Here is a 20154-nt window from a genome sequence, read left to right as displayed (position 1 = left end):
TTATAGGTGTTTGCTGCTGTGTCCAGCCTTCTAATAAATCTCGGGGGTCTTTTTCACCCTGGGCACTGCGCATTCCAGAGCACTGTAAGTAGGACTGGCAGCTCACTGAGCAGACGACCAAGACAGAGTATTCCTGAAGACAGTGGGGCAGAGCTGTCCTTCCAGACCCTACAGCCTGAGCTGCCTTGGTCAGGCAGAGCAGCGCCTGCCAAAGGGTCCACCCTGGAGCCAGGCTGCAGAGCTCAGTCCTGGCTGTGCCTCTCACTGGCCTGTCCCTCTGGATGATCACCACCCCTGCCCCTCAGTTCATCTGTTAGCAGGCACTACACCAGGGCGGCGTGAAGGGACACTGTAAGTAAGGGTAACTAAATATAAGAAGTCCTAGCAACCATCCTGTCGTAGAACACGCACCATGTAGCTACGGGCTGGGGTTCTTACTACATTATCACGTAAGGAACAAATACGCCTCTGTCTTGTTTGGGCCATAACATTTGCTCTCTGTTATTTGAAACCAGGTTGATTCTGCAGGGATAAACCTACCATGCCAAAGTATATACCTTAAAAGTCAAATTTCAAAGGGTTATTTTTTCCATTTTATTTTAGTGTGTGTGTGTGTGTGTGTGTGTGTGTGCATGTGTTTCTCATAGTGTTCACGTAGAGGTCAGAGGACAACTCGTGGGAGTTGTTTTCCCCCTCTATCATGTGGGTCTTGGAAATTGAACTCACGTCATAAGGCTTGGTGGCAAGCTCCTTCACCTAAGGAGCCTTCTCTCCGGCCCTGACTTCCAGTTTTCTGCCCCTACCTTTTGGTTATAAGTAAGAAAAAAAAAATCACATTTAACTATGAGGAGTCAGGAGTTGGCAAGACGTTACACTCAGCAACCATATCATCCCCACACCTTCGACTGTACCAGGATCAAAGACTCCGGATAAAGGGAGTCTTTATCTTTATAGGAAACCCTACTTGGGGGCTATGATCAGCCGTGTACCCTTGGCACTCACGGGTGGCAGGCTAGCTCACTGCACTTCCTGGGGCCGGGGCGTTCCCTTCTCTGCCTGCTGAGAAGATAGAGTTCACACACTCCACAGCTGAGCAGAGCACATGGGCAGAAGCAGCGGGGAGGAAGCGCGGGCTCGGAAGGGCCTCATGTGGCATAAACAATCTGTTCAGAGGGATCATTAACTGTCCACTTGAGGAAACTTCGCACATAATTGAAGCCCAACATGAAAGCATGCCAGCCCCGTGGTCCCAGGCGAGAGCCTCATCTTCAGTTGTCATGACGAGTGTGTGGCAGCCAGGACTGACTGCAGGGAGCGAGTTTAAGGGTTTTTTATGGCTGTTTTAAGAGGCAATGCATCCAAAAGGGAGAAACCAAAAAGCTCTTTATGAAAACAAAATTGCCCACTCTGGGCTTGAGGAGAACATGGCTATTGATTAGCTGATAAAGCGCACTGGGCGCTGCTGGCTCCCGTCAACAGCTGATTTTGCTCAGAACTCAAGAGTCCTGGGCCACAGGGCAATCAGTGCCACAGGAGACTGGCCAACAGTCTAGAAGCTCTGAGGAGAACTAGCTTTGCTCATGGCCCCAGGCAGTCCCCAGGGCCCTGGGAGCTCCCACGGCCGTCCTAGCTTCTGTGATCTGACAGGACTTGAAGCTATGAGCCATCAGCTCTTCAGTGACAGAAGGCCTCAGGGCTTCCCAGAGCCTCTCATGGTCATTCCCCTCCCCTCCTGCCTGCAACTAGACTCGGGAGAATCCACTGCATAGGCCGAGCATGGTGGCACACTCCTTTAATCAAAGGCGGGTGACTCTCCATGAGTTTGAGGCCAGCCTCGTGGTCCACACTGCAAGTTCCAGAACAGCCAAGGCTATAGAGTAAGACCCTGTTTCAAGGGGGAAGGAAGGAAGGAAGGAAGGAAGGAAGGAAGGAAGGAAGGGAGGGAGGGAGGGAGGGAGGGAGGGAGGGAGGGAGGGAGGGAGGGAGGGAGGGAGGGAAGGAAGGACAGAAGAGCCCCTTCCTAGTACCTTCGGAGCCCAGGGGCACCCTGGGACTGGAGAGACAGGCGCAGGAGGCAGAGCCCCTGCAGAGCAAGCCTGAGTGCTTGAGTTTGGACCCCAGTGGACACATGAAAGTCAGACCCTCAACAGTGGGCATCTCTAATCCCAGCACTGGCTATGGAGACTGGCATTTCTGAGGCCCGCTGGCTGGCCGGCTTAGCTGAATTGAGCTTTAGGTCCAGTAACAGACTCTGTCTCAAAAACAAAACTACCCCAACCAACCTCCTCTCCCAAAAATCAGAAGCCACTGAAGTCAGCCAATGCCAATGTCTGTCCTCTATGCATGTATGCACTAATACCCGTACACATGTACATATACTACACTTGTATAGTGTATACATATGTATATATAGTATACACACATACATACTCTACGCACATGTGCATATAGTATACACTCATGTACATATACTACACACATGTACATATACTACACACATGTACATATACTATATACACATGTACATATAGTATATACACATGTTCATATAGTAGACACAAACTAGGGAAAAAAATAAATGACTATATATTTAAAGAACTAAATAAGAAAATGGTTTTGTTTCAAGACAGAGTCTCACTATGTTGTCTAAGTTGGCTTTGACTTCCTAAACTCAAATAATCCTCCTGCCTCAAGCCTCTAGGGAATGAAGACTACAGGTCTACACTGCTGGCTTGCCCGTGCCCAGTTACAGGTGGTTGGAGGGCTATATAAACACTTCTGGAGTCAGTCACCTGACATTCTCATGCCAGGACTTGGTGACGACAGACAAGATCATGAGGACACAAACCTTCAGCACGTGCATAAGAGGTGGAGGGACCAGATAGCTACAGCCAGAAGCCAGAGCCTGACAGGAAGACTGGCTCTCTGAAAGGTAGGCAGAGAAAGCTGATCTCGGGCTCTCCAGGACACTTCCTGCTGGCCACAGAGGTCCTTTCACACTGGGCCTGTCGGAGTGCTGACTCTTGGCTCAGAAAGACACAGAAGGTCTGGCTATGCAGGGTGGGATAGCTCAGACATCCAGGAATAACAATAGCCTGGTTGCAATTAAATGTAGAAACCTACACCTGGGCTGGAGAGATGCTCAGCGGTGGAGAGCACCAGCTGCTCTTGCAGAGGACCTAGGATTGGTCCCCAGCACCCACATGAAGAGCTCACAACTGCCTGCAACCCCAGCTCCAGGAGACCAAATGCCATTTTCTGGCCTCCATGGGGACTTACATGCACATGCGCGCGCGCGCGCGCGCGCGCGCACACACACACACACACACACACACACACACACACCAATGCTGGGGTACTGGAGAGATGACTCAGTGGCAAAGGGTGTATGCTATTCTCGCAGAGGTCATGAGTTTGGTTCACAGTATCTACGCCAGGCAGCTCACAACTGTCTGTAACGCCAGCTCTATGGGATCCACCCCTCTCGGATCCACAGGTAACTACACTCATATGCACACACAAACACTAGGAAACATACACACATACATACATAATTACAAATAAAGTTAAATCTTAAAAAAAAAAGCCAACAGTTCTCCAGGTTCTCTCTACTGTCCTGAGGTTCTATTGCTACTATTTAGCAAAGATCACTATTCGTTCAGCGTTTGGCACTGGACAGAGGACCCTTGATCATGGGATTTAGGGTAGCATAACCTTCTAAGGCTTTTTCTTTTTCCCTTCCCCCTTTCCTTCCTTCCTTCCTTCCTTCCTTCCTTCCTTCCTTTCCTTCCTTTCTTTCTTTTGGTTTGGTTTTTCAAGGTTTCTCTGTGTGGCCCTGGCTGTCCTGAAACTGATTTGTAGCCTAGGCTGGCCTCACAGTCCCATCTGCAAGCACCACCCCTGCCCAGCCCTTCTGAGGCTTTCTAACGGTTGCCACAGAGACGGGCAGCTTACTGTTTGGAGAGAAGGCTAGGTTTCATACACCCTGACTGGACAAGCCCCACCTTGTGTCAGGAAACCCGGCAGTGGGCTCTCTGGGGAGCACTCACAGAAATGATGCCACTGAGCTCCAGCTGTCTTTACATACAGGGGGCGTTGGGAGGACCTCACAAGCTCCCTGCCTGCCTGTCACACCTGAGGCGGCCGCTTCCAGGAGGCAGCTTAAAGGACAAGCTCGGCCCCAAGGGGGCACCTGTCAGAAGCCCAAGCCCAGGCGGATGAGTCCAGCATGGAGCAGGGCCCTGAGGCCCTGTGAGTCTCTGCCTTGCTTCCACAGTGTTTGGACAGAACACACCTGGGCACTCCATCAGCTGCCCGCCACCTTCCAGTCTCGGCAGCCACGGCGTCTGGGACCAGCCAGCACCATCTCTTTGGTCTCTTTGGAGTTAGCTCCATGTTGCTGGTCAGCCGTGATCTCCCCGATTCCTCAGAATTATTCCACGGGCAGTGAACCCCCTGGCCTGCCTGCGCCTATGCCTGCAGCTCTCCTGCACACCCCTCTCTAAGCTATCTTGGCAGGGATGATGTGGCTCAGGAGGGTTGGGCCACTCGGCTTCCGAATAGCTGAGAAGCCCGACAGGGCCAAGCATCTTGAGTGGCAAGAATGGAGGCTGCGCATTCTTCCAGGATAGGGAGAAGCATCTCGGGAAGAGTGGGTAAGACCCAGGAGACCATGGAAGCTGTCTTAACATTGGAGAAGAACCCAGGCCCTCTCAGATCTTCACTCGCTGCGCTCTGCCCAAACTGACCATCATCTCTCCTTAGAAACCACTTCCTAGATGGGGTGAAGCTCATCGAAATGGGCAAGCACCTAACCAGCATCTAACCGGGAAAGGGCAGCGAGCGCTCGCCGGAGCCCCAGCCATCTCTGGGGAGTACCTCCTCTAACAACCCCCCTCTGAAGCATTCGAGCTCATCTCCTGGCCTTCCGAGATGTCCCCTGCTTTGCTCTGCACCAGCCGGCCTCAGGACCTCTCAAGGCAGCCTTGGACCACCCTGGAGCCCCATCCAAGACTTAGACCAAGTAAAAATGAAGCTTTGTTTGCTTGTTTGTTTTTCAAGATAGGGGTCCTCTGTGTGTAGCCCTGGCTATCTTGGACTTGCCTGTAAATTCCAGACTGGCCTGGAACTTACAGAGATTTGCTTGCTTCTGCCTCCTGTTGGGACTAAAGGCATGTGCCACCACTGCCCACAAAAATTAAAGCTTTTAAAAGAAACAAACAAAAAATAACTCAGTGTAGATGCAGCCCTTGTAGGGGAGAGAGGGGACAGAGTGGGGCCCTGAAGGGAGCATAAGGGTTTTTTGGGGGGGGTGGGCTGGAGACGCTCTGAGTTCTCCTGTAGTGCTAGGTATGTGGGGCCCAGGTGACAGGGGGATGCATCCACATGTGTAAAAGAACTCAAAGTTCACATTTAAACAAGCAAAGAAAAGGGCCAGCGAGATGCCCGGCCTACAGAGGCGCTTGGTGTGTGTGTAGGCCTGGGAGCTGAGATGATCCCCAGACACTTGAAACGGGTTAGGAACACCTCCAGTTGGTGTCTGTCTGTCTGTCTGTCTGTCTCTCTCTCTCACACACACACACACTAAAAACAATGAAATGAAAGAAGAGCATAAACAGGAAACGCAGGGCGGGCGTCTTGAGGCAGCACAGAGCCTGCCATTGCTGTGGAAGGCCTTCCAGTTCCATCTCTTCTCACACCAACCAGCCAGGGTGGGGCAGGACACACAGACAGAGTCAGAGGGGAAACAGAGGAGGCGCTTCCTCAGAATTGGCCATATGAGGGGGAGCATCAGCCACACTGGTGGGGGTGGGAAGCAGCGTCCATGGCACTGAGGATGTGGGGCCAGCACGACTCCTCTTCCTCAGGACTCTGCTCGGAATCTCCCCACTGCTCTACTCAGAACCCACCTCCCGCTCAACAGTGTGTGTGTGCCTTTAGCTTCAGCGTTTGGAAGGCACGGGAGAGTGGACCTTTGAGTTCTGGGCCAGCCTGGTCTACATAGTGAGCTCTAGGATGGCCAAAGGACACAGTGAGACCCTGATTCAAAAAAAGATTTAAAAAACAAATAATAGCAAAGGCAGTGAGACAGCAGACCAGCAGGTAAGGCGCTGGATGGTCCTGACCGATGGTCAAGCCCGAGGACCTGAGTTCAATCCCTGGCATACAGAGGGAGACAACCGACTCTCAGGAGCCGTCCTCTGCTTTCTACATATGCACGGGCCTGCCATCCACAGAGCCCGGCCAGCACAGCCGGCCACACCAGCCTCTTTCTCATTTGCTCTGAGCGCAGAGCTTGCTGTACTTTGGAAGGCAAAGCTCAGGCCGGAGCTCAGGGCAGCACTGCTCAGAAGTGGCAGCTAACAGTGGTCAGGGAGTGCGTGCTTCTCCACAGAAAGATCTAGCGTCCTGTCTGGATGCCTCCACAGACCACAGCATCCTTTCTGCCTGGGCACCTCGAAACACTGTAGCAAGGCAGACCCTGCTTTCACCAGCTCTTCACCACTGTCTTCCCGGAGACAATGGTGTCGGGCAGTCTGGACTCAGGAGCCATGGGAACAAAGTAACTTTACTTATGAAGCACCAGGCCATCTGGCCTCTGAATGTACCCAGCCGTGAGCATTCTGTCATCACAACGAAAACAGACTATGCCAACACTTCACGAAAACGAATACGTACTTTCCCACCCCTTCCAATTTCAGCATCTGTTCCTCCCAACCACGTACATAAATACATATGTTGTTTTCACCCTAGGCCACTTTTATTAGCATCTAAGAGGAAAACAGGAGTGGCAGACCAAAGTCCCGGGAGCTTCCCTGAGAAAGGCTATGAAGAGGAGAGAGCTGTTCTGTTCGCGGCGGAGTCTGACAAGCAGCCACATGGCAAAGGGGTGCGCTGGGGTGGGGGTGGGGGGGTGGGGAATGGGGGGGCGCTTCAGAGAAGGACTGCGGAAGCCCACCCACCATGCTTTCAGGCACTATGAGGAGGGCTGTTCTGAAGGTGTAAAGTCGGCACAGCCAACTGCACTGACACACAGCTATCCTATCCTATCCTATCCTATCCTATCCCCACATCTGTGGTTAACAACAATGGAGAAGCTGGGGTGTCCAGGAAGGGGAGGGGCACTTCCTCCTTACCCACTCCCAGTCAGGAGAGCTCCCTCATCTACTCCCAGGCAGATACCACAGGAGCCCTGGGTCCCGAGTTCTGGGCTACAGACAGGCCTTGCTCACCTTGGGCTCCCTGTGAATGTACTGAAGCCACAGCTTTCCCGTGGTTCAGGCACGGTAGCGTGCTCCCTTTGCGGCTGGCTGCCCACGGGACAAAGGCTGTGAGGCTAGTCAGTTGCTTCCAGCTTCTGTCTGAGGATATCTTGTTCTGTCTTGTTGGTGTCGGGTATGAGTTTTAAATGTCTGAGCATGGAAGGCAGGGTGTTTTGCCTGTTTTTTCAAGCCTCCCTCCCCAGTCCCTCAGTTTACATCTCTTGACTTCAGAGATGACCTGACACTGGGCATGACATCACTGCTCCCCAGTGGCCACGCCCAGCACGGCCCCATCAGCTTCCAAGCATCCTGTGCCCAAATCATGGGACAGGGGTCTCATTCTTCTATGTATGTGTGACGCACTACAAGGGCCTGGGAGGAGGGGGAACCTTCAGACAGCCTCTGGCCTCAGCGTGGGAGTCCCTGGAGGACCGAGAGGGAAGCAGCGGCAAGGGATCTGCTGTCGCCAGGGAAAGTAGCTCTGCTAAGGGACAGCTAAGTTCCAGGAGGATGGCGTGGGCGGTCTGCCTGGGGCTCAGAGAGGGCTTCTACGAGAAAGGCTCCCCGGGAAGGATTGCTCGGGATGGGAGATAGGGCCTCATGAGGCTTTGGGCTTAAAACTCATTCCAGGAGCCCTGAGATAGCCCCTCAGGAAGGGTACCTGCCTCCAAGCATGACGACCAGAAGTTGATTTGATTCTTGGAATCCACGTGGTGCAAAGAGATAATTGACTTCTGCAAACTGTCCTCTGCCCCATACACACACAGACAGAGACACACACACACACACTCACGTACAAACACACAGATGCATGCACACACACAGACACGGACACACACACACACACTCATGTACAAACACACAAATACATGCACACACACAGACACGGACACACACAGACACGGACGGACACACACACACACTCATGTACAAACACACAGATGCATGTAAGTGCACACACAAATATACTCAATACAAGCATGCATACATACATACACACACTCAGGTGTGCACACATATGCACAAATATTAAATTTTTATCTTATTTTAATTATTAAATTATTAATTATTTTAATAAGATATCATTTCATTTTTATTTTTAATAAATTTAATAATAGATAGTAATGACATTAATTTTATTTTAATGATGTATAATTTAAGTAAATTATTAAATTTTAGTATTTCATTTAAAATATTAAAAATTGCAACAGCTGAGGTTAGGGAGTGAGGCAAGGAGCGGAACTCGCAGAGCCTCGCCCATCAAGCTGGAGAATCTAGAGCAGGCAGGCAGCTGATAGACGCTACAGAAAGGGTCTCTGGGCAGGAACCACATGGCCCAAACCTCGAGTGAGTAGCGGGGTGAGGTAGACAGTGAGAGAAACGCCAGCCCGGCTCTCCAGGCTCACCTACATCAGTCTCCCAGTCTCCGGGAATGGCGGGAAGGATGAGATCTGGGAGACAGTCACAGGGCTGCTGATGGGGCTCAGGGACAGAGGGTCTGTCCATGGCCCTGAACTCACCAGAGCCTTTCGACTGTAATCGCCTGGACACAGGAGAGTGACAAAGAGGGAGGATCTGAGGGCTCAGCACTGCTGAGCCCAGGCACTGTGGCTGGTCCCGTTACAACACGCCTAAGGAAGGTTCTGACGAGAGACCGCCAATCACACACAGCCTCGGGAACAGCTTTAAACAGAAGGAGTGTGCACAGGGCTGGGATACAATGTGAGGATCAGAGTTCGGATCCCCAGAACCCATGAAAATACTGGGTGGTCGCAGCCACTCACCTGTATCCCAGCCTCCGATGGTGGAGACAGAGTCCTAGAGACCTGGCTAAGGAGACCAGCCGCATTAGTGAGCCCAGGTCTGAAGAGACTCTACCCTGTTCAGTGAGGTGCAATAGCAAGAATGATCCTCAGCATTAGCCTAGGACTCCACATGCAAGTGCACACCCACACACATGACAGGCAAACACACGCACACACACACACACACACACACACACACGCACGCACGCACGCACGCACGCACGCACGCACACATGCACGGAAGAGAAAAAGACAAAAAAGACACATGCCTTTCTGCCTTCCCTCCTCCTGCAGTCGAGTGCAGATACAAGGAAACAGATCTGCCTGGTCCTGAGAAGGAAACCACATGCTAAAGACCCACACAAGAGAGACAGGTCTGAGAGCAGCAGCTTTAGAGCCATGGACTACACATCTGTGGGAGACGCGGCTCCTCTGTCTGTCTTAGAGCGCTGTCACGTGGAGAGACGCGAAGCCTGATCATGTCTGCATATCCAGGGAGAGATGGTCTTACGGGACCGGCAGGAGTCAAGAGGTCTGAGAGGGACTCCTGCAAGCCGTAGTTAACACGCCTGCCTCTAAGTAAAATGCCCCATGGAATTCCCCTGCCCTGCTTCAAGTGGAGGAAAAGAACTAAAGTTACTGTGTAACAGTTTATTTTGCTGAAAAAAAGCTGCTTCTAAAGACAGGCCATGTTGGGCTAGCAAGATGACTCAGTAGGTAGAGAGCTCTTGCTGCTGACCCTGACAACATAAGTTCGATCCCAGGATGGTAGAAGGAGAGAACTGACCTCCATAAGCTATCCTCTCACCTCCACACACTTGTGGTATGCACACACAGACTTACAAAATAAATAATTCAAAGGAATTTTAAATAATAGGATGTGTCTCAAACCTGCTATTCCACAGGACTTTCTCGACACACATCCACGGAGCTGATGCATCCTTACTCCGTTCAGGATTAGTCTGGCAGTACTGTGCAGGACCCAAAGCTCCTGGCAAGAGTCTCGGGCGCACACAGCCTCAGGGGCGGCCCTCCAGGACTATGCGCTGGGCCTGGCTCACCCGGCACAGCTTCAAAGAACCCCGTTTCACAGAAGCAGCTGGCTTCCTCAGTAGAGGCACAGCTTAGAGCACGGCTAGCTGTGGACAGTTTCTCTACCAACTCCAAAAGGATCCAGTGCTGAGTTTGCTGTTTTCAACTCTTGCACAGCAAACGTGACAGAGCACAAAGCAAGCTTGGGTGCTAATTGGCTAAGTTATGAAAGTTGGAGAGGGCCAATGACATGGCTCAGTAGCAAAAGCGACTGTCACCAAGTTTGGTGATCTGAGTTCTAGCCCTGAGGCACACAGAGTAGTAGATGAAAACCAAGTCCCACTCCTCTCTCTCTCTCTCTCTCTCTCTCTCTCTCTCTCTCACACACACACACACACACACACACACACACACAAGTCTTTTTTAAAAAGAGGTACAGAGAAAGATAAAGAATGTGTGAAGTTTATATATGGTGTTAAAATAATCTGCCTGTTAACTGGAATAAAAATTTTAAATCTCAATTCCTGACATCCAAGAAAATGGATTATTAATAAATCTGTGTATGTGTGAGTGTGTGTGAGTGTGTGTGTGTGTGTGTGCATGTGTGTTCTTCCAGAGGGCCCAGCACCCACACTGTTCCAGGAGCTCTAACACCCTGCTCTGGGCTCCACAGGTCCCAGGTACACACATGTTGCATTGATAGATATGTAGGCAAGACAAAGACCTATATACTGAAGATAAAGACATTTTTGAAAAAAGAGAGGTAGATATTTAAAGCAGAAGATAAACAACTGGGTGGCCAGATGGCTCAGTGGCCAGGAACACTCACTGCTCTTACAGAGGACCAGGGCCAACACCCCACCGGGCACCTGAGGAGCACCAGTAGCTCTGGCACCTCGGGGCCTGTGGCCCTCTTCCTGGCCTTTGAGGGCATCTGTATTCACATGGTACACACAGACAAGCTGGCACATGCACATACATATAGTCGGTTTTAAAATGTTTTAAAGAAAAATAATTAAGGGCCAGAGAGCTGCTGCACTGCCCTCTGACACGGAGGACTCTGCAGCCAGAGCATTAGACAGCCAAGGACAAGGCGCTAAGTGCAGCCATTACCAAGTCGCATGAAGACCAAAGGTATTCGGCTCAGAAGACCTGCCCTTGAGTTTGGAGAACTCATTAAGTCACCCACCCTCGGATTTTGTAACCTGTGAAGTGGGTTAAGACATCTGCCTTACAGAGCTACTGCCCCCCACCCCCAGCCACACAAAACTGGTAAAGAGCTTTAATTCGGGTGCAGCCAGGTTTCTGGGTTCCTTCCAATGTTCTTTTCTGTCTGTTTGGGAGTTTTTACTTGTCTGTGTGTTTGATCTTTTGAGACAGGTTTTCATTATGCAGTCCAGGCTAGAACTAACAATCCTGCTTTGTATTGTAAATATGTGCCAACTGGTGCCTCTTCACATTGGATTCCTACATAAGCTTCTATGCACATGACAATAGGAACTGCACTGGCCACAGGTAGGTCTTCCAGTGACCCTCTAAAAACAGCAACTGAGGAAACCCACAAGGAAAACCAAACTCCTCGACTCCTTCAAGACTCTGCTTGCCTGGGCTGCAGGCAGAGGCTGGACCATGGGGAAGCCCCAGCCACTCTCAAAGGTCACTCTCAACAATGACAAGAGCCTAGCAGGGTCAGAACAGAAGAGTGGGGACAGGCCAGGGTCCCAAAGCGCCTTTTGGCCCAGTCCACCCACTATCCTCTGTATAGCCCACACCTACTCCTGAGATCCTGTATGGATGTGGGTATGAACCTCAGATGCCAGCGTCACACATGGGACAGGAAAGGGACAGTATGTTCAACATAGTACTGGAGCTTCTTACCCACATATTCCGAGAGGAAGACGACAAAGAATGGAGTGACCAGGTCATTAATTCCCTGGACATACCCACTGGCAGGGTGTCGGATGGCCCAGATAAAGAGAATTCGTTCAAAGATCTAGGAAGATGAGAAGGAAAGGGGTATGTGTGTTAATTTGGGGTACACTTCTTCCTCCACTCTACCACCTTACCACTTACCTTGGGATTAGTGGAAAGTTTTAGGAAAATTCAAAACTGCTGTGGGTCAAAGAGACATACAGAGAGCTCGGAACACGGGAGACCCCTGCTCAACAGTCTTCCCCTCTATTGTTTTAGTATCTAATGACCATGACATCACACAGGAAACAGATAAGTAACAGGGATTATGAACGTAGCTGCTTCTGTTTCTCTGGGAGTGATGCCAGCTCTGGTGTCTTTTTCTAAATCGTCCTTGGTTACTACAGGACTTAGAAAGGAAGCACCACTCACCACCACTCTCCCCCACTGAGAAGGGAAGAGGTCAAGATTCCGTTCTGGGGTTTGGAGAAATGGCTCAGTAGCCGAGATCCCAGCACCCACACTGTGGCCCACAACTGTCAGTAACTCCAGGGAGTCCCACGCCCTCTTCTGACTGCCAAGGGCAGCAGAAAGTCACATGGTACACATGAATGCATTCAGGCAAAATACTCATACACTTAAAATAAAAGCTACAAAAAAAAAAAAATCAAGATTTTAATTGGTTCAGCCTGAGTAGGACTGGTGACAATCTATTCTTGTAGGAAGTCCCTTTGTGCGTCAGGATGCAGACGCACATCTGCTGGGGAAAGTCTGGTGAGAGAGAGCAGCAGCTAGACACAGTGCAGCCTGCCAGCCTGTCCTTGGCTACACACACACACACACACACACACACACACACACACACACACAAAACAAATGCAATATACAAAAGTAAAAGGACACTGGCCTGAGTGCTTCCGCAGTCGGGGATTATGACGGAGAGCCCAAGCAGCCCAGGCCCCTGGGACAGAACCTTTGAGGGTTCTGTGTATCAATTAAAAGAAGTCCGAGGCCTTACATGGTCCCTTAACAGAGTCCTGCCCCTTTCCATTTGGCAGCTGCCCGCTCTGCTGTCACTGGGCCTTCTGGGTTCTCCCTTCGACTTCTCTCGACCCAAGGGCATGCTCACTAGCTCTGTCCCGGTGGCCATGACCCCCAGGCCTGGAGCTTCTGGAGAATGGCGTCTCCATGACACACACAGGAGGGACAGCAGAGATGATGGTGACAACAGACAGATAAGCCAAGGTATCAGATGGCTTCCACAGCACACCAGAAATGTTAGACAGATTTTGGAGATGGCTCTCTAGGGGAGGGACAGTGGAAGACACACGGAAGGAAGGAAGGCTGTCTGTCAGCTCCTCTCAGAGAGTCTGGCAGGGAGAGCGGGCAGCACGCTGAAGTGAGCTGGCCTCGCTGCTTCCAACAGAGCTGTCCTCTGTGGTTGGAGGAGGTGGGGTTGCTTGCTTTACTAAAGGCTCTAAGGGGAGTCCTCTTCTGCTAAAAGATCTCTTTCTGGGCCGAACAGATGGCTCAGCGGTTAAGAGCACTGACTGCTCTTCCGAAGGTCCTGAGTTCAAATCCCAGCAACCACATGGAGGCTCACAACCATCCATAATGAGATCTGATGCCCTCTTCTAGGGTGTCTGAAGACAGATACAGTGTACTTACATATAACAATAAATAAATCTTGGGGCCTGAGCGAGCGGGGCTGGAGTGAGCAGAAGTTCTGAGTTCAATTCCCAGCAACCACATGATGGCCCACAACCATCTGAACAGCTATGGTGTACTCATATACATACAATAAATAAAATCTTAAAAAAAAATCTCTTTCTTTCTCAAAAGTGTAGCCTAAGGCTAGACCTGCTGTATTCTGGGGGGAAAAAAAATCACAAGAATTCCCAGTTTTCTCAAATCTCTTTTACTTGGTGTGAAACACTTGCCTAGCGTGCACAAGGCCCTGAGGTTGATTGTAGCGACATAAAAAACAAACAACTGTCTCCAGACTGGCCTTTCGGAAGGACTCACGAGGCACCCGCTACTCCGGGGTCTCAGCCCTGGGGGACTGCCTTTTACAAGGCCAGCTGCACGGAGCAGGGAGCAGGGAGCCAGGAGCCTCTTCCACAGCGACGAGTGAAGCAGACACACACGTGCCGGGCTCGAAAGGCGGCAGACATTGGCAAAATGAAGACAAGCAGCCAGGCTGCCAGGGAGAACACAGGCTCCGCTCTATGGGAAGAGTCTGTGATAACCGCCCTGTGGGGACACCGGGATAAACCTGAAGGGTTTCCCACGCCCGCCTCCTCCACTACAGGTAACACTCCAGCCTGTGTCTGTCAGGTCTGCAAGCCATTCAGTGGTGGTGGTGCTGGTGTGTTAGACCTCTGCAAGCCCTGCAGTACTGGGCTTGGTAGGTTAGTCCTCTGCGTCCATTTGCTTAAGACAACGGCCAAGAGAATAAAGTGTGTGTTCCCATCTCTGTGTCCAGGCTCCGCTAATCTAATCGGAGCCGCCTGATGAGAGCGGGTGCAGGAGGAAGGCGAGGGTCTGAGCAAGGTAAGGTGGAGGGGGGAGAAGGCGGGGCTGGGTGGGAGGAAGGGAAGGAATGCGCTCTCAACTTTCCATGGGGGTGGGATGACAGTGTCACCAACACAATCTTCCCGTTGGCTTTTAAAGTTCTGGTAGATCCCAGCAGGAGACCTCTAATCATAACTGGATCTATGAATATTATCCAAAGCCACAGAATGTCTTCTTCTTCCCATTGTCCCTCTCTAGTGTAGAGAGGACTGAAAGACAGTTTCACAAGCCCTGACATGCCACACAGGAGGCTGCTCATCTCACGAGTGTCCCTCGTTTGAGTCACGTTAACCGTGCTACTGGAGCCTCCTCGGGCATCACTAGCCCGACGTCCTACAACGTCACCAGCGTCACTCCTGGATTCAGTTCCAAGAGAACTGAAGGCAGGGTCTACAGTGGATTTACACAACCACACTCTCCACAGCGTAGTCCCCATAGCCGGGAGGGACAAGCAACCCGCTCAGCCACAGTTTTCATTTGGAGGGATATCAGCAATGACGATGGAGGATTTACAAAGTCAAGGACAGGGGGAGGCGGGAGGCGTGGCTCAGTGGGTAACGGTGCCTGTTTGACAAGACTGATGACAGGACCCATGGTGGAAGGGGAAAGCCTCACCCTACTGGAGGTCCTCTGACCACACACACACCGTGGCACACCCTCCACAAATAAATAAATCAATGGAATAAAAACATCTTAATGGGGCTGGAGAGATGGCTCAGCAGTTAAGAGCAGTGTCTGCTCTCCCAGAGGTCCTGAGTTCAATTCCCAGGAACCACACAGTGGCTCACAACCATCTGTAATGAGGTCTGATGCCCTCTTCTGGTGTGTCTGAAGAGAGCCACAGTGTACTCACATAAAAAAAAAAAATCTTAAAAAAAAAAAATTAATGAAGGGACTCCTGACACTGAATTAAGCCAGACACAAAAATGGCAAATACTGTATAAGCCTACTTATCTGAGGTATTTAGAGTGGTTACAGCCACAGGCAAAATAGAGAGAGGAGGTGGCAGGGAAGGGGGTTGTTATTTATGGGCACTAAATTTAAGTGTAGGAAAAGGAAAAGTTTCTGGAAACAGGCCAAGGTTGGTGTTCACAGCACATTCAAATGCATATAAGGCACTGAGCCAGGAACTATCAACTACCCACTGTTCATAAAACCAGAAAGAGCAGGGCAAACTCATGCTACAGGCATTTTATCACAGTTAGAAGTCACCACCCCAGCTTTGACAAGCAGAAGAAGCCCAGGAACAGGAAGTTTAAGATAGGATTCTTTCTGCCTCAAGCCTCAGGCAGAGCACTTCTTGGTACCCAGGCTGTTATGAAGAACAGAGGAGAAAGCGTGAGGAAATGCCCTGTCCCAAAGTGCCACCTGCAGACATGGGGCACCCAACAGGTGCCACTGGGCCCAGGCAGGAGAAGGACCGGATACTGGGGAGCCCACTTACCTCCTGCACGAGCGGCTGCTGGAACAAGGGAATGAGGGGGTTCGTCCTTGGAATGTCAATGTGAATCTGAAAAAGAGGCCACAGCCCAGACGTAACTCCAGAGTGCCTAAGCACACTCAAAGAAACTTGTAGAGCCCAGCTTAGCTGTAAAAGGCCAGACAGGCAGAATATGGACAAAGCCCAGCTACAGCTGCCCAGGAAGAGTATGTACCCACGTTAGCTCAGAGAGGAAACACCCCCCAAATAAGCCACTTAATCAATCGGACAGGAATCTCCCCTGAGGTAGCTCTCCTCCTCCTGGGAGGCTGCCAGCCGACATTTCTGCAGGCAGTGGTGCTGAATGGGCCCTGTAGCTACCATAGGCACACACTGATGCTCCAGTCGTTGGGAGGGAACTGACCATTTCCAAACTTTCTGCTTTCTGCCTTTACTGTAGGCAGAATCCTCACAGGTTGGCCTATGGCCACAGAGCATTGTTACCAGGGAACATGTTAGTTAGAAGTGTGAGCCTCACCTCAAGACCGGCACCTATTGGTAATTCAAGGTGTGGGTGGGGGCAGGGGTGTATGTATATATGTGTATATGCATACATATATGTACAGTGTGTATAGCATGTATGTGCATATACATGTATGCATGAAGTGTGTGCAGTGCGTACATGTATGTACACTTGTGCATCTGTGGTGATTTATACACACATGAAACATGAGAAACAATACCACTGACCACTGCTAAAACCCACACCTATCTAAGGATACTGCTAGCACCTGTAACCCCAGCAACCAGGTAACTGAGACAAGTTCAGAATCAGCCTGAACTACATAATGAGTTCCAGTCTGAATTTAAAACCCTGGGGGCGGTGGGGGGGGGGGGGGATAAAATAAATCAGGAGCTGGCTCAGCAGCTAAGAGTATAGGCTATTCTTCCTGAAGACCTGGGTTTGGTTTTCAGACTCAAAGCACAACTCACAAGAGTCTCTTCCTCCATTTCCAAGGATCCAATACCCCTCAGGTGCCTGAACTCACACATAGACACATGCATGTGCGCACACACCCACACATACACACACACACTCATGCGCACAACGCACGCGCGTGCGCATGTGCGCGCGCGAGCACACACACACACACACACACACGCATACACACATACATCCACAGTAAGTTCTATTTTTTCAAATGCAAAGTCAAAGCTGCTGAATGAAGAGGGAGGGGAGAAGGGAGGGGAGGCACAAACCACACAGGATGTCGCGCTGCACCAAAGGGCTCCAGGAGCACAGCTCCACAGAGGTCATACCTGCCTGTAGGTGTCCTGGTGGTGCTCTTCGTTCCGAGAGTCATAATACTGCTCAATGAAACCAAAGTACTCCTCCCGCTTCCGCTGCAGGGTCAACTTCCGCCGCTCGGTGTTTGCCGGGAGATAGCCCTAGAGTCAGAAGACAGTGCCCATTAGAGGGTGCATCCTCACTTCAGCCTGAGCAGGAGCTTGGGAACCATCAGGGCACAGAATCAGGATTTCCCCACCACTTGAGGGTCGCCCTCTTCCAGACAGAGGGCCCGGGAGGGCAGGTGAGGTAAGCCAGCTTTCCTGGCCTGCTGACTGCTGTGGTCCCACACCTGCACTGTGGAGCACCCTGTGGAGCACCCTGTGGAGCACCCTGTGGAGCACCCAGGGCTGATACCACCAAGCAGGAACTAGATGTCAGCAGGAGGGAGTCACAGCTTCCAAGGGAATTTCCAGGATCTGGGACCTCCTGGGACACTTCCTGGTACGGATTACACATTCTCTTCCAGGTACCACCGGGAACATCAGCTCAGCAGGCTGAATGGAGCCTGTGACCTAGCAGTCAAAAGGCCTGCATGCCGCTCTCCTTCCTGAGTATGCTGTTCCCTCTCTGCTTGCCGAAAGTATTCTGAGCAGCATATGAACTTATGAGGAGCAGCCAAGGCACTGACTACTGGCTGTGAGACCAGAGGTAGGGGACAGTGACAAAGTGCCCCTCCTCTCAAAGGCGTGTTTACTAGCATGCTCCTCAGTGGGTGGCTGGAGAGCTGGCGTGGGAGCATGGGGAGGGGGTTGTTGTTTGATCTGGGGCACAGGCACACACACAGCACCTGTCCCGGGGCTGGTAAACAGGCCTCTGAAAATCCTCACTAGATAAATGAGCAGAGCTCAGAGGCTCAGACACAAGGCTCCCAGAGCAGGAGCCGTACGATCTGAGTGTGGGAAAGCGAGAGCAGCCTGCTTCAGAGGCCCACAGCCTGACTCTTCTCAGTGGGAAACAGATTTCTTTCAACACACTGTCAGGAGTGACAGTGCTTGCTCAAAGCCAGCGCTAGGATCCCCCTGTCCTGCTAGATCCCTCCCCACAGCTAAGAGAGTGACACTGTGACCACAGGAGCCAGTTCCTGGCCTTCTCCACACATGACTGTGGGAATACACGTACCTACAAGCGTGGGAATAAACTCTCAAGGACGTGTCTTTTTGGACACAGCCCGGCAGCTGTGCCAGGCAGCGGGACTAGAGGAGTCTATGGCATCAGACCAGCCTCGGCAAGCAGACGGCTGTCTGGGGCCCACACTTCTCTTCATGGTGGTCGGAACTCACCGACAGCAGTCTCCAGGTCACTGGTCGGACTTCCCTGGGAACGCCTGGCCAGCTCCACTTCCTCAGTTCATCTACACACAGAAGACAACCGCACTGAATCAGGGCCTAAAACCAACCTTGGCCAGGTGCCTCCTACCACCAAGTACTAAGTGCCACCACCACTAATCATTAAGCTGAGCCAGCAAAGGCTCCTTCCCACAGCCCCAGCAGCAGAGTGCCAAGGGCACCCACTGTGGATGTATGTGAGGAATCTCGGGTTGTCCCGGTCTAGTGCCTCAAGAGGAGCACGTCATAGGTTTTTCATGTTAGAGTCCGAGACTCTGAGTACTGTGCTTTTCAGTTCCTGAGGAACAGAGGCGCTCCCTCCAGCAGCGAAGCACTCAGGCCGCCCCTGTCTCTCTGCATTCCCTAGAAGTCAGTGAAGCATACACAAGTTTGACAGGACAGTTGGTCTTAGACATTAATCTCGTGTGTCCTGCATAGCTTGCAAACGTCATTGCATCCTGGCAACTGCCGTTGTATTGTTTCCAATAAGCATATAAGAAGGCTGATCACTTGCAATAAACTTGTTACAGCTCAGTCTCGCTGTGTTCCCTCCAACAGGACCTGGTTGAGATTCATTCCTTGGAGGCCCTATCAGGCCCAGTAAGTAAACCTGGTGTGTCGAGGTGTGCACTTCTGAGAACTCCTGGAGGCCTTAGAGACAGAGTTGGAGCAGGCGCCCCACAGTCTGCAGGCCCTATTTACCCTGGTCTCTAAACCCAACAACAGACTTCTGCCTAAATACTGTGCACCACTGCACTGGCACCAGAGCTGACAGAGTAAAAGGAGGACAGTAGACGTGTCGGACCTCTGAGAAGCAGTCACCACAGTGCGGCCTTGCGCCAGGGCCCTGTGAACACACTCACCTAAGTCGGTGTTGTGGCTGGAAAGCAGCTGGCGGAACTTTTCCAGGCGGGTTTTCTCCCGGACTGTCATCGGAGGAGCCCCAGAAGCATTCTGGTCTGAGATCCGGGCGACAAGGGGGATGATGGGCCGGAGAGGGAGAGACTGCTGTTTGTGAAGTGGGTTCCTCAGGCACGTGTCACCTGAAGGGATTTGACAAAGGGAAAGAACTGTACAGGAAGGTCACAGGCAGATGCCCCAAGGTCTGCTCAGGCTGTGCAGTACGGTGCCTTCTCCAGGGCGGGGCAGCAACACTGAGAGAATGAGGCCCCGCAGGGCTCTGCTCCCACACACGAGACTGCACATGCACCACAGAGGATGTATGGCTGTGGCCAGCTGACCCCAGATGTTGCCGTGACTTCTAAGAATGTACAGGGTGACGCCAAGGACGATGAAACTCTTTCTCTCCTACTCTGGATCTTAAGGTACCTTAACCTGGTGAGTGTGGTAGTCACACAGCCTAAAGCAGAGTGTATGAGAGGCTGAGCCGTGACCCTGCACACTCTGGCTAAGCACACCGGCTGCCGTCTGAGCCAGGCACAACCCTAGCCTGCCCTCGGCCCATGGGAGCCCC

The 20154-nt window shown here is 51.5% G+C and overlaps 1 protein-coding gene across 2 annotated transcripts in view; it reads right to left on the bottom strand.

Annotated features, from left to right (window-relative positions):
• The window catches only part of Tbc1d22b (TBC1 domain family member 22B), a 56281-nt gene that overhangs the window by 15535 nt on the left and 20592 nt on the right, over nucleotides 1–20154 (bottom strand). For both annotated transcript variants that reach the window (XM_052163588.1, XM_052163587.1), the window contains exons 4-8: nucleotides 19544–19723; nucleotides 18636–18706; nucleotides 17325–17453; nucleotides 16029–16094; nucleotides 11978–12092 (exon numbers count right to left, since the gene is read on the bottom strand). In XM_052163588.1, coding sequence (XP_052019548.1) covers nucleotides 11978–12092; nucleotides 16029–16094; nucleotides 17325–17453; nucleotides 18636–18706; nucleotides 19544–19723 — 561 coding nt within the window. The remainder of the gene's footprint in view (nucleotides 1–11977; nucleotides 12093–16028; nucleotides 16095–17324; nucleotides 17454–18635; nucleotides 18707–19543; nucleotides 19724–20154) is intronic.

The sequence above is a fragment of the Apodemus sylvaticus genome, chromosome 19, assembly GCF_947179515.1.
Source record: "Apodemus sylvaticus chromosome 19, mApoSyl1.1, whole genome shotgun sequence".
NCBI lineage: Eukaryota > Metazoa > Chordata > Mammalia > Rodentia > Muridae > Apodemus > Apodemus sylvaticus.
Note: the sequence above shows the minus strand (reverse complement) of the source record. Positions and strands in the feature narration are given on the sequence as shown.